The sequence below is a fragment of the Chrysochloris asiatica genome, unplaced genomic scaffold (genome assembly GCF_000296735.1).
Source record: "Chrysochloris asiatica unplaced genomic scaffold, ChrAsi1.0 scaffold00013, whole genome shotgun sequence".
Taxonomy (NCBI): Eukaryota; Metazoa; Chordata; class Mammalia; order Afrosoricida; family Chrysochloridae; genus Chrysochloris; species Chrysochloris asiatica.
Genome location: NW_006408531.1, coordinates 23185932 through 23198089, shown reverse-complemented (window position 1 = coordinate 23198089; position 12158 = coordinate 23185932). Strand labels below are relative to the sequence as shown.

At 38.3% G+C, this 12158-nt stretch overlaps 1 protein-coding gene across 1 annotated transcript; it reads left to right on the top strand.

Moving 5' to 3' along the window:
* The first annotated feature begins 7562 nt into the window (after positions 1–7562).
* Positions 7563–9128, top strand: TMEM200A (transmembrane protein 200A). Its single transcript, XM_006834671.1, has one exon. It carries the CDS (start codon positions 7577–7579, stop codon positions 9050–9052), a length of 1476 nt encoding a protein of 491 aa, XP_006834734.1. The 5' UTR covers positions 7563–7576; the 3' UTR covers positions 9053–9128.
* Positions 9129–12158: the final 3030 nt, after the last annotated feature.

Here is a 12158-nt window from a genome sequence, read left to right as displayed (position 1 = left end):
TTGGACTTCCATTGATTCAAATGTACTCCCTTGCCCTTTCATTGTCTTTCCATTTCTAATACCTTAGTATTAATTTTCTGAATTTCTATTGGAAGGCTTTGGAGTTTCAAAAGTTGCCTTCATTTTGACTATTTGTCCCTGTAGACTTTCCCTAAATTCTTTAAAAGTTTTTGTTTGTTTTTTTTTTCTGTATTCTCCTTGCTTTCCTTGATCTTTCTGTGTATCTCTTAAAGGTATTTAAATACCATTCTTTTGAATTATTTCTCAGGTAGTTCCATTATGTTTTCTTCGTCAGAAACATTTTCTGGATTTGCACCTTGGTCATTTGTTTGAGCCACTCTCTCTTATTTCTCTTCAAGACATTGTTATTTTTGTATTTAATTGTTGACTATATGTTGGTCTGTTCTTAGGCTCGCACCAACTCTCTCCTGGTGAGTGTGATTAGAGAATGGAAGCATATCCATTCACCATCTGTGGTACAAATAGGTTTAGGCTGGGTTCGGCTGGTGTTGTATGGTTTATCATCGATCAGGTGATACAGGAGCTGCTGTTGGCTTTTGTAGAGCTTTCCCATCACCCATGTAAATCTGCTCCATCAGGTCACTGTCTGTCTTTCCAAAGCTGCTAGCAAAAGTTCATGATGGCTATGCTGCAATTGGCTGGAAATCTGTTTACCAGTCATTATCCTTCTTTTGCCTCTCTGTCGAGGTCCTATGTTGGGGTCCAGCCTCGACAAGGAAGTGTGGATGTCACGAAGAAGGGAGATTTGGCAGCGAAAGGGATAGAGAAAGAGAGAGACGAAATATATACAAAAAAGACAGACACAGATATGATGCAAGCTGGCAGGTAGGCAGATCTGCAAACATATTGCCTAGCATTGCATGCAGAACTCACTCTACCTCAGTCTTTTATTGTCTTTTTTAGGGAGGGATTTGTTACAAAGGAAGGATGTAATTCATAAAGGGAGGATGTGATTCTTTAGATAAGACAGGATACAGAACTGAAATGTGATTAATCATTCAAAACAGGACATAATGATTCACAGGAACAACGTTTAAGATATTTTCATAGTTTTTCTTAACAATCTAACATTTTTATTTTTACAGAAAAAAGGTTCAATCAAGCTGTTATATATTAACTTTTAGGCTTAAATGATCTAGAGCAGCGACATGCAGTTTTTCAAGGATACTTAACATAAAGCAAGGTTCCTGAAAGGAGCCAAGCTGTCTCTGTACACTTTGCAAACTTTTGTTTGTGAGCAAGATCTCAGGCACTGGGCTTCATTTATCTATATCTAAAATGCTACATTGTTCTTAATTATCACAGTCCTATATACTTTCAGGAGGAAGGAGAGCATCTGGGTTAAACTGATTATATTCAGAGGCGGTTTAATGGGGCTGCCACTATTATCCTCTAATCCAACATTCCCAGAATTTACCATTCCACTTTATTTACAAACCTTGGGTAGTTTTTCTCTAAAAACCTTTTCTCATATTCCCAATATACCAGTTCCTAGCCTTTCTGAATTATCTGAGGAAACTTTTACTGCCTCGGCTCTAAAAAGGGGTTTCAAACCCATTATTGTTCATGGATATCAAACATAACTGAATAATCAAATAAGGAGCAGTTCTGACATTCATCCCAGGTGGCTATCGCTTGTTCCTCAGAAAGATTTGTTCCCAGGACTCCACGCACTGCCAACACAGTGGAGGCATTAAGAGAGGCATTGTAAAATAAACCATTTTCTCAGAAGCTACAATTACTGGAGTTAGAAGCATAGAATGAACAATATTAGGACCAAAGAAAATTATACAGAGGTAGCCAACCAGTAAGTTCGCAAAAACCTATGAACCCGGGACGTAAGGAGGTCACTTCCTTTGGCTCTCAGGGTCCATGGCTCACTATCCTGAGGAGGCCTTGGAATGGGATTTTTGTCCATGTCACAGGGCCACTGATCAACCCAGGGTCTGCATATGCTGACGCCAGCCAGCACCTCTCCTGCTTAGCTTCCCCTTCAGTCCCCTCATCTTATCTTTCCTCTGAAACTCAGGGTTCCAGGATTTTGCTCTGTGTCTGTTTCATTTGGTCTCCTGTATCTTTGTCATAGAGAGTCTGTGTAAGCATGTCTTCCTAGTCTGCCATCTTGCCGGAAGTCTGTATTCTTATTTCTGAACTACTCTAGAGGTCTCTTCATATTCTATACATTTTCATACATTTAAAATACCCTTGCATTTTTCTTCCTGTCTAGTCTAGCCTACCTTGCTTGTGCACATAGAAAGGAGTACAGCTATTCATTTCTTTTTTCCACCTTCATTTGCTCCAATATTTTGCTTAAAATATTTTTCTTCTCCAGAACCCTTTCCTATATCAGCCTTAAGAATGCTAGTAGAAAAATGTTTTAACAACTTGAAAGGACTAGTAATCTTTCTGGAATGGTAACTCACTGTGGTTACTTTAAACCAAATGAAAGGCATTTGCCCTGCTTCCATCCTTACCGGAGGTATTTAAAACTAATTCTTTACCTTACCCATGGAAATAACTGGGTTAGAGGGTTGCTCTCTAACTAAGCATTTTATTCAAACATTTGAAACTGTTTTTAGTGCAATAAAACATATGTTAATACCAGGCTTTGTTTTATTCAAGGTGTAGAAGATTTTTTAGTTGTAGTATGCATACTTTGATAAATTTCATAGACTAGTGCTATAGGTTAAAACATTTTCATTCTAGTTATAATTCCATTGAAGGCTAGATTTACTCACCAGCTTGTTCAGCTAGCTAAAACTTTAGATATCCTCTACAGCCCTGTTATTTAAACACATTCATAGATCACAAATAGAATTTAAAAGGAGAGCTCAATTTTACAAGACGATTTGATATCCTGAAGAAATTCTCTCAGCAATTTGCTGAAGATCTTGTGGGTCTTAAAATATTTTGTTTTTCTACCAACCAAATTTGGCAGCTAGAGAACTATTTTATTACAAATAATGACAAATATTTTACCAACTTACAAAATGTTGATTTTTGTTTTGGTGTTAATTTGTTTGTTCATAGTTACAATTAGGAAAGTTAGCGTAGCAATATGTTTGCCATCCAGCAAGCATCAGGAAATAGACTACTTCCTTATTCAACATTTTAGTTAATATTTCTTGAATACTGGTTTTGTGCAAGGTATTATGTTGAATGTTTGTGGTAATAATAATTGAATTAGACTTGAAGTCTGCCCATAAGAAGTAGGAGAACTAAGACATATTGCAATATAGCAGATACCATAGAAGTCTTGCTAAAATGCTCTGAAGATTGAAAGCTCACATGGGTTTCAGTGGACCAGTAAGAGAAGACTTTATAAAGGAAGTGGAACATGAACTTCAGCAATTAACCAGACTTCAATATTTCAAAATAAATGTAGGTGTTTGTGGATCTAGATTGCAGAAACTTTATTAGGAAGGTCTCAGAAATAGTACAGTATGATGTGTGAATGACTGGGTTTGAGTTTTCAGCAAATAAAAGGTAACCGAGATAAAACTAAACTCAGATTAAATTTTGTTAAGTATTGGGGAATATTTTTTTCATTAACCCCTCTTTCAACAATTTCATATTTGTGCCTTAGAGTAATTTATCAAGTTTGATTATGGAAAAAGCAACATTAATTGGAGTTTGGAAGAACAGTTAGAAGGTTATTATAGTCTAGTCAGAGTCCTAGTGTGGCACTGTAGGATAAGCACAGAACTGCAAAATCGATTTGAACTACACAGTAGTGGTGGTGGTGGTTATGTGCCGTGGAGTCGGTTCTGACTCATAGAGACCCTGTACAGGGTTTCCAAGGCTGTAAATCTTTACAGGAGCAGAAAGCCTCATCTTTCTCCCACGGAACAGCTGGTAGTTTCGAACTGTTGACCTTTAGGTTAGCAGCCAAATTTGGAACCAACACTCCAGTGGTGGTTCAAACTCATCAGCTGCTCCTTGGGAACCCTATACTGGGTTGCTAGAAGTCAAATCCGACTTGACAATACTTAACAATAAACAATAGTCAGAATTAGTACCACCACTTGTCTGTCAGTTGTTTGTGTGGTGTGGCTTGTGTATTGCTGTGCAGAAGACCTCTTTAAAGTGTTAAAGAGCAGAGATGTCAGTTTGAGGGCTAAAGTGTACCTGACCCAAGCCATGGTATTTCATATGTTTCCTAAGCATGTGAAAGTTGGACAGTGAATAAGGCATACCATTGAGGAATTGATCCATTTGAATTATGGTATTGGAGAAGAATATTAAAATTATCTTGGAATTCAGAAGAGCAAACAAATCTGTGTTGAAAAAAGTACAGCCAGAAATATCCTTAGAAGCTAGGATGGTGAGACTTTGTGCCTGTCACTTTGGACATGTTATCAGGAGGAACTCGTCCCCGGAGATGGACATCAAGGTTGGTAAAGTGGAACGTCAACAAAGAAGAGGGAGTTGGACTGACACAGTGGTAGCAGCAGTGGGCTTAACTGTAACAACAACTGTGAGGATGGCACAGGACCTGGCAATGTTTCATTCAGATATGCATAAGGTCTCTATGACGAACTCGGAACTGACTCGATGGCACTTCATAACAGCAACAACAATGAAGAGTTACTAAGAGTTGCACTAGACTGGGAAGAATTGGATTGGAAAGGAGGAATAGGATGAGAGACAGTGTGCAGTGAAAATTGTGAGGATTTAGAATTTGATTGGAAAATGAGCGGAAGAAGAAAGGGAAAACTTAAAGGTGGCTGAAGGGTCAAGCTGGAGATCTAATACCATTTAGAAATACCAGACCAATCAAGTAATATAGCCAGTATATGGTAGAAGGTGGGTCCAGCTTTGCCAGCAGTGTATGAATCTATCTATCTATCTATCTATCTATCTATCTATCTATCTATCTATCTATCTATCTACACATACACATACTCCAGTGTACAGTTGAGAGTATGAAATTAAAGCTCAGGATATGACTTGAAATGTAAACTTGGGACACATTAACATTAAGAAAATGGAAGAAGGCGTAGGAGTGGATATGAATGCCAAGAGAAGGTATAGGAGAAAAGATGACCAAGGGCAGGACTCTTCAGGGAAGATGGCCTACATTTAGGTGAGAGGAGAAGAGAGCCAAAATAAAAATAGTCAGTGACGTTAGGGAAGAGCCAGAAAGGCTTAGTGTCACAAAAACTGTAGAAGAGTTTCAAGCAAGAAGGAGTTAGTAATGTCCATGGATTGAAGATGAGAATTAAGAAGGGAAATTAAATTTGATAGTTGATGACTTTCACAAGAATGTTTTTGGAACTGTGAGTTGTTGGAATGCATTTTCTTCATAAATCTTGGATTTGTTTGTTTGGGGCCTTTTAAGTGGTCTGTATTTTTCCATTTCTTAAAAATAACACTGACAGTGAAGAATGTTCCATGGTGTATATGAGAGGGAGTGAATGTGTCAACAACAATTGTGTTTGTATGTGTGCAGTGTGAGGGAACTTCAAAAAGTTTATGGAAAAATGGGATTAAGATAATGGAATTTTTTCACGAAAATTTTGAAGGACAAAGGAGCATAAAAAGCCTTTGTCAGGAAAAAAATTCAGAGGGAATAAACGGAAAGTTTTTATACTTACAGTCATATTTTTTAAAGCCTGTTTATTGTTAGTTTTTGTGACAGAGAACAAGTGTATGTGTGTGCTGTTTTGTGAGATTATATACCAATATGTTCCATTACAATAGTTAGAATTTAATTAACTCAGAAAACGTTTGCAGAGCTAAGTGCCTAGCAATGTGTTAGGTTCAAGGGGTATAATGATGAGTTAAACATGACCCAGATATCTCAAAAGCTTTACATTTTAGTATGGGGTGAGGGGTACACTGAATTGAAAAACAAATGGATTGAAAATGCTGTAGAATAGATGTAAGTAAAGAGTAATTAAAGAATTGCCTGCAAGTGAAGTGTCAGTAAAGGCTCCCCCGGGAGGTCTCCAAGGAGTCTAAGTTAGTCAACAGCTATGAGTATGAGTAGGCAGTTGAAGACATTAATGAAGCTCATTGCAAGTAGAGTCAATAGGGTCACAAATGGGCCTGGCATATATCCCAGAAGTTAAGGTGAAAAGAACAAGATTTGTCAATGGCAGTTATGGATAATATGGCTGACAAAATAGATTGAAGCTACTTGTGTCATGTGATCACTATAGATAGTGTGAATCTGTCCTGTCCAATGTGATAGCCAGTGTCTACATGTGGCTATTGAGCAACTGACTGTGGGTACTCTGAAGGGACCAGTCTATGGAAAAGCACATCATGGTTGGTAAAGTAGAGGGTCAGCAAACAGGCAGAAGACCCCCCCCCCCCAATGAGATGGATTGATACAGTGGGTACAACAGTGGGCTCAAACATAACGATTGTGAGGAGGGTGCAGGACTGGGCAATGTTTCGTTCTGTTGTGCATGAGTTGGTACCAACCCAACAGCACCTAACAACAATAATTCTGAATTGAGATAAGAGATCTGCTGTGAAGCACTAAATTGTTTATGTTTTTACACACCAAGTAGACACATTACATTTTACATTAGTAAAAGGGGAAAGATCTTTAGCACTAGGGTGTTCATAGATATTCTAAACTTAGATATGTAGGGTTTCCTGGTGTGGCTGTGTGGGTTAATATGCCAGACTGCAAAGCCATTTGAACTGCAAGGTTGGTAGTTCAAGCTGACCAGCTGCTCCTCAGAAACCCGATACCATAGGGTGGCTATTGGTTGGAACTAACTCAGTGGCACTTAACAACAACAAAGAGCAACTGGTAGGCTTGAGTCACCAATCCTGCAATTGGATAAGCAGTCCAGTGCTTATCTTACAGTGCCACTCCAGGACTCCATATCCATAATTTCTGGAAATCTTGTTATTTATTTATGTTTAAGATTTGTCAGACTAGACATTGCATTTTTGGAAATCCAAAGCGATGATTTGTTTGTTTTATAAGAACTGGAGAGACCACTTTGAATCCAGAAAAAAAATCTTGTTAACAAATATGTGCTTTTGTACAGGTGTTCATGCCTGATTGAGAAGGAGAAACAAAATTTAATTTGATAAGTGGTTGTCAGTTAGAGGTCCTACAAAATGTGAAATATGTCTCATAAATTGAAGTATTATTTTAAAATCAATGTTTATGCACTGTTACAAATATAAAACATTTGATCATGATTTTGACATTCACATAAAAATTGCTAAGTTATGCAACTTGATTTTTATTTTATCTAGATGTTTTGATTTCTTCTTTCCATTTAGAAACATTTAGACTAAGATTTCTCTCAGGGCTGCCATCATCAAGAAAATGCTAACGATTTGTCCTTTTGCTATCATGTTTATTTTTGTCAGAAGTAATCATCTGATTGATTGACCTAGAGTGTAACCTCTTTGAGGAAGCAGAGTTTGATATTTCTTCTCTGGTGTTTCTGGGGCATCTAGAACAATGCCCAATATACAGTAGTGATCTTATAAAGAATTGTTGAATTAAATGGATGAGTAAACCCATAAACCTATTTATCTCACCGTTTTCTTTCCTTCTTTCAGAATAAAAGACCAAGCTATGATAGCAACAGGAGGAGTGATCACCGGTCTGGCCGCCTTGAAAAGGCAAGACTCTGCCAGATCGCAGCATCATGTCAACCTCAGCCCCTTACCTGCTGCCCAGGAGAAGAAACCTGTCCGGCGTCGGCCCCGAGCTGATGTGGTGGTGGTTCGAGGCAAAATCCGGCTTTATTCTCCATCTGGTTTTTTCCTCATTTTAGGAGTCCTGATTTCAATTATAGGCATTGCAATGGCAGTCCTTGGATACTGGCCCCAAAAAGAGCATTTTATAGATGCTGAAGCAACACTGTCAACAAATGAAACTCAAGTCATTCGAAACCAAGGTGGTGTGGTGGTTCGCTTCTTTGAGCAGCATTTACATTCTGATAAAATGAAAATGCTTGGCCCTTTCACGATGGGGATTGGGATTTTCATTTTCATTTGTGCAAATGCTATTCTTCATGAAAACCGTGACAAAGAAACCAAAATCATACACATGAGGGATATCTATTCCACAGTCATAGACATCCATACCCTTAGAATCAAGGAGCAAAAGCACATGAATGGCATGTACCCTGGTCTCCTGGGAGAAACAGAAGTAAAACAGAATGGGAGCTCCTGTGCCTCGAGATTGGCAGCGAACACGATTGCCTCTTTGTCAGGTTTTCGGGGAAGTTTTCGCATGGACAGCTCTGTAGAGGAGGATGAACTTACTCTAAATGAAAGTAAGAGTTTGAGTCATCTTATGCCCCCATTGCTCGCTGACAGCGCTGTCTCAGTCTTTGGCCTCTATCCGCCTCCTTCCAAGGCAACTGATGATAAGACCAGTGGTCCTAAGAAATGTGAAACCAAGTCAATTGTGTCATCATCCATCAGTGCTTTCACGTTGCCTGTCATCAAACTTAATAACTGTGTTATTGATGAGCCCAGTATAGATAACATCACCGAGGACGCCGATACCCTCAAAAGTAGGTCAAGGAATTTGTCAATGGATTCCCTGGTTGTCCCTTTACCCAACACCAGTGAATCCTTCCAACCAGTCAGTGTGGTGCTCCCAAGGAATAATTCCATTGGGGAGTCTCTGTCAAGTCAGTACAAGTCCTCTATGAACCTTGGAAGTGGGGCTGGACAGCTCTTGTCTCCTGGGGCTGCTAGAAGACAGTTTGGCTCCAACACATCCTTAAATTTACTTTCCTCACACTCCAAATCCTTAGACTTGGACCGGGGTCCCTCCACTCTCACTGTTCAGGCAGAACAGCGGAAACATCCAAGTTGGCCTCGGTTGGATCGAAGCAACAGCAAAGGGTATATGAAACTAGAAAACAAAGAGGACCCAATGGATAGGCTGCTTGTACCCCAAGCTGCCCTCAAAAAAGACTTTACCAATAAGGAGAAGCTTCTTATGATTTCAAGATCTCACAACAATTTGAGTTTTGAACATGATGACTTTTTGAGTAACAACCTAAAGCGAGGAACTTCTGAAACAAGGTTTTAATGTTTAAAAATGTAGCATTTTATAAGGCTATATATTTAAAAACTATTTTCACAGGGGTTACTTTGTTAAAGCATTGGTTGTAAACCTTTTGAATCAAATGATTTTTAGTATATTTGACCTGGCTTCTTAATTCTACAATGAAGATGGTTGGATGTTTGAGTGGAGTCTTGGTGTGGTGCTGGGGGTTAATGCGCTGGACTGCAAAGTCGGTTTGAATAGCCAACTAGATGGCATTTAACAACAATAGCGATATAACTGCATGGAGCTCTGGTAGCGTAGTGGTTACAAATCGGGCTGCGAACCTTAAGGTCAGCGGTTCGAAACTACCAGCTGTTCCGCGGGAGAAAGATGAGGCTTTCTACTCCCGTAAAGATTTATACCCTCGGAAGCCCTGTACAGGGTCGCTATGGGTCGGAACCGACTCGACGGCACTCAACAACAATAACAACAACAAGCGATATAATTGCAGTACTCCATATTACCATATATGGTTTTCTTTTTCCATTCATTTGAAAGCATGATCTTTTATTAATACAATTGCAAAATATTTGAATCAAAATTAAAGCTTGTTTTTCTTCACTTTTAAGTTCTTTCATTGATTGTCATATTAATAGAATAAAGTGTTCATTATGGAAATGGTAAGGTACCAAACAATGGACTCTTGTTGCTAATCGCCCTTGAGTTGGCTCAGACTCGTAGTGATCCTGTATAGAATTTCTGAGGAACGATTGGTGGATTTGAACTGCCGATCTTGCAGTTAATGATCCAGTGCCTATCCTACAGCACCACACCAGGACTCCTAAGAATGGACTTTGTTGTTCTTTGTAAGTGCCATTGAGTATACTATGACCCATAGCGACCCCTTGTGGGCTGGTGAGTTTGAACTGCCGACCTTTTAGTTCAAACCAACTTTGCAGTCCAGCCCATTAACTCACAGTGCCACACCAGGACTCAGAATGGACTAGAAGTACCAATTTCAAATTCAGACCCCAGACTTCATGTTTATGAGTGTGAGTGTAGAATGTGACTTTCTGAAACAAACTGGCTGTATAATGTGGAGTCGGTTCCGACTCATAGCGACCCTGTACAGGGTTTCCGACGCTGTAAAGCTTTATGGGAGCAGAAAGGCTCATCTTTCTCCTGTGGAACAGCTGGTAGTTTCGAACTGCTGACCGTGAGATTAGCAACCCGATTCGTAACCACTACGTTACCAGAGCACCTTGGCTGTATAATAGAATTGCTTAAATTATTTAAATGGAGAAAAGTCGAATTTCTGTGTGAGCTAAAGAACATGACTTGGTTAAATTAGTTTAGCTCTGAGTGAGTTGAAAGTATGAATTGGTTAACTTGTTATGACTTCTACTCAGAACTCGCGGTAATGCTTTTTCAACATCAGTTTTGTTTTAATCCATTGTCATGAAGTTGATTCCAATATAGAATGAACCTATAGGTAAGGACAGTATAGACCTGCTCCACAGGTTCCCAAGGCTTGCAATCTTTACAGAAGCAGACTACCACATCTTTCTGCCATGGAGCAGGCTGCTGGGTTGAAACCACCAAACTTTTGCTTAGCAGTCAAGTGCTTAACCACTGCCTCACCAGGGCTCTCCCAGCTATGTTTTATGAACATATATTCCAGAACCATGGATGAGAATGACAGATATTCTTAGGAATAAATATCAAAATAATGTAACTTTAGATCTTCAGAATCAAAATGTCTATGAAAACTGACTTGTAAACCGAATAAAGCTATATAGTTTTTAGAAATGCTGTTGTGAAATAATTACATATATGAAGAAAATCTTTAACTTCTAATTAATGAAAATACATTGTATGCTAGCTAGTTAATACTAACTAGTCTCCTAGCCATCTCCTAGCCATCTGAATTATTCAAAATTCACTCACTCCCATATCTTAATTTTTCAACAATATTTTTTAGTTCTTGTTATTGGGAAAATAAGCAGCTAATGTTGACATTTCATTTTATCTTGGCATTTTACTAGCTAGATGGTTCAAGAAAATTTAATCCTTGTAAAATTGCCTTGAAATCTACTATGTGCTGTAAAGCCTTATGATAACCCCAAAGAATTTTTCTGGTATAATAAATTTTTAGGCTTGTGGTTATCAGTTATTGAAAATGATAAATATTAAAATGGATGTTTCCATCAGAGAATGGTCATGTTTTCCATTAAGGTAACATATAGTGTTAAAAATTGTTTAATGGAATACTCAGGAAATTTTACAAGTTTTTCTCTAGTGTCTCAATTTTTTTTCTGGACTTCAGAATTACAGTTGTGTAAGAGGAGAATGAAGATATATTTATATTTATAGCTTCCTCCAATTCCACCTTGTATGTGCATCGTGAGCATTCCTGAACTGAGGCATAATATTACTTGTTAGAACATCAAGCCTGTGTATTGTAATAGAATGGGCTCAATATTTTATTATAAGGCATTTAATAAACTTCTGTTCTTAATAGAGTCTGTGTTCTTCATGCATTTGCTTTTTTTAAAAGTAAAATGTATATCTCTGCTTAGTTATTCTGAACATTTGGATATATTCTGAGGGCACTTGATACCCTGGCATATGTGCTGGGTGTTATGCTTTTTCTATTTTAAAATTTTTGATTCTATTAGGCTAACCAGCAGGGTTCACCTATTGAATTTGAGTTTTTTTCGTATTCTATTATCTTGGGATCATCTTCACTCGGTATTTCATTGACACCCAGGAAAATAACCAGATACAGATCCAGCAAATGTCAGCGACATTTCCAGATTTTAAAAACAATGGCTCTCAGCACCCTTGATGGAATAAATAACTAAAGCCATGCAATTTACTCAGTTTTCCCTTAAAAGAGTCATAGCAATTTGGGTAGGATCAGGTAGCTTGGGGCTCAGAGGCTCCAAATAAAGGGGTCGGGTACTAAAAGCAATGATTCCTGCTCAACCTACTCTCCATTGAAATGCTTGAATTTTTAAATCTACCAAACGCTTCAGTTTTGTTTTGTTTTTATAAGTTTTTATTGTGAATTGAGTGACATGGGAGAACATCAGCTTTACATTCATCCTATCATATTTTGTTTCATTGCAATGATTACAATCCCCTT

Bases quoted from the DNA above. Each gene is read 5' to 3' on its own strand.
- TMEM200A (XM_006834671.1), top strand. From the start codon at position 7,577: ATGATAGCAACAGGAGGAGTGATCACCGGTCTGGCCGCCTTGAAAAGG.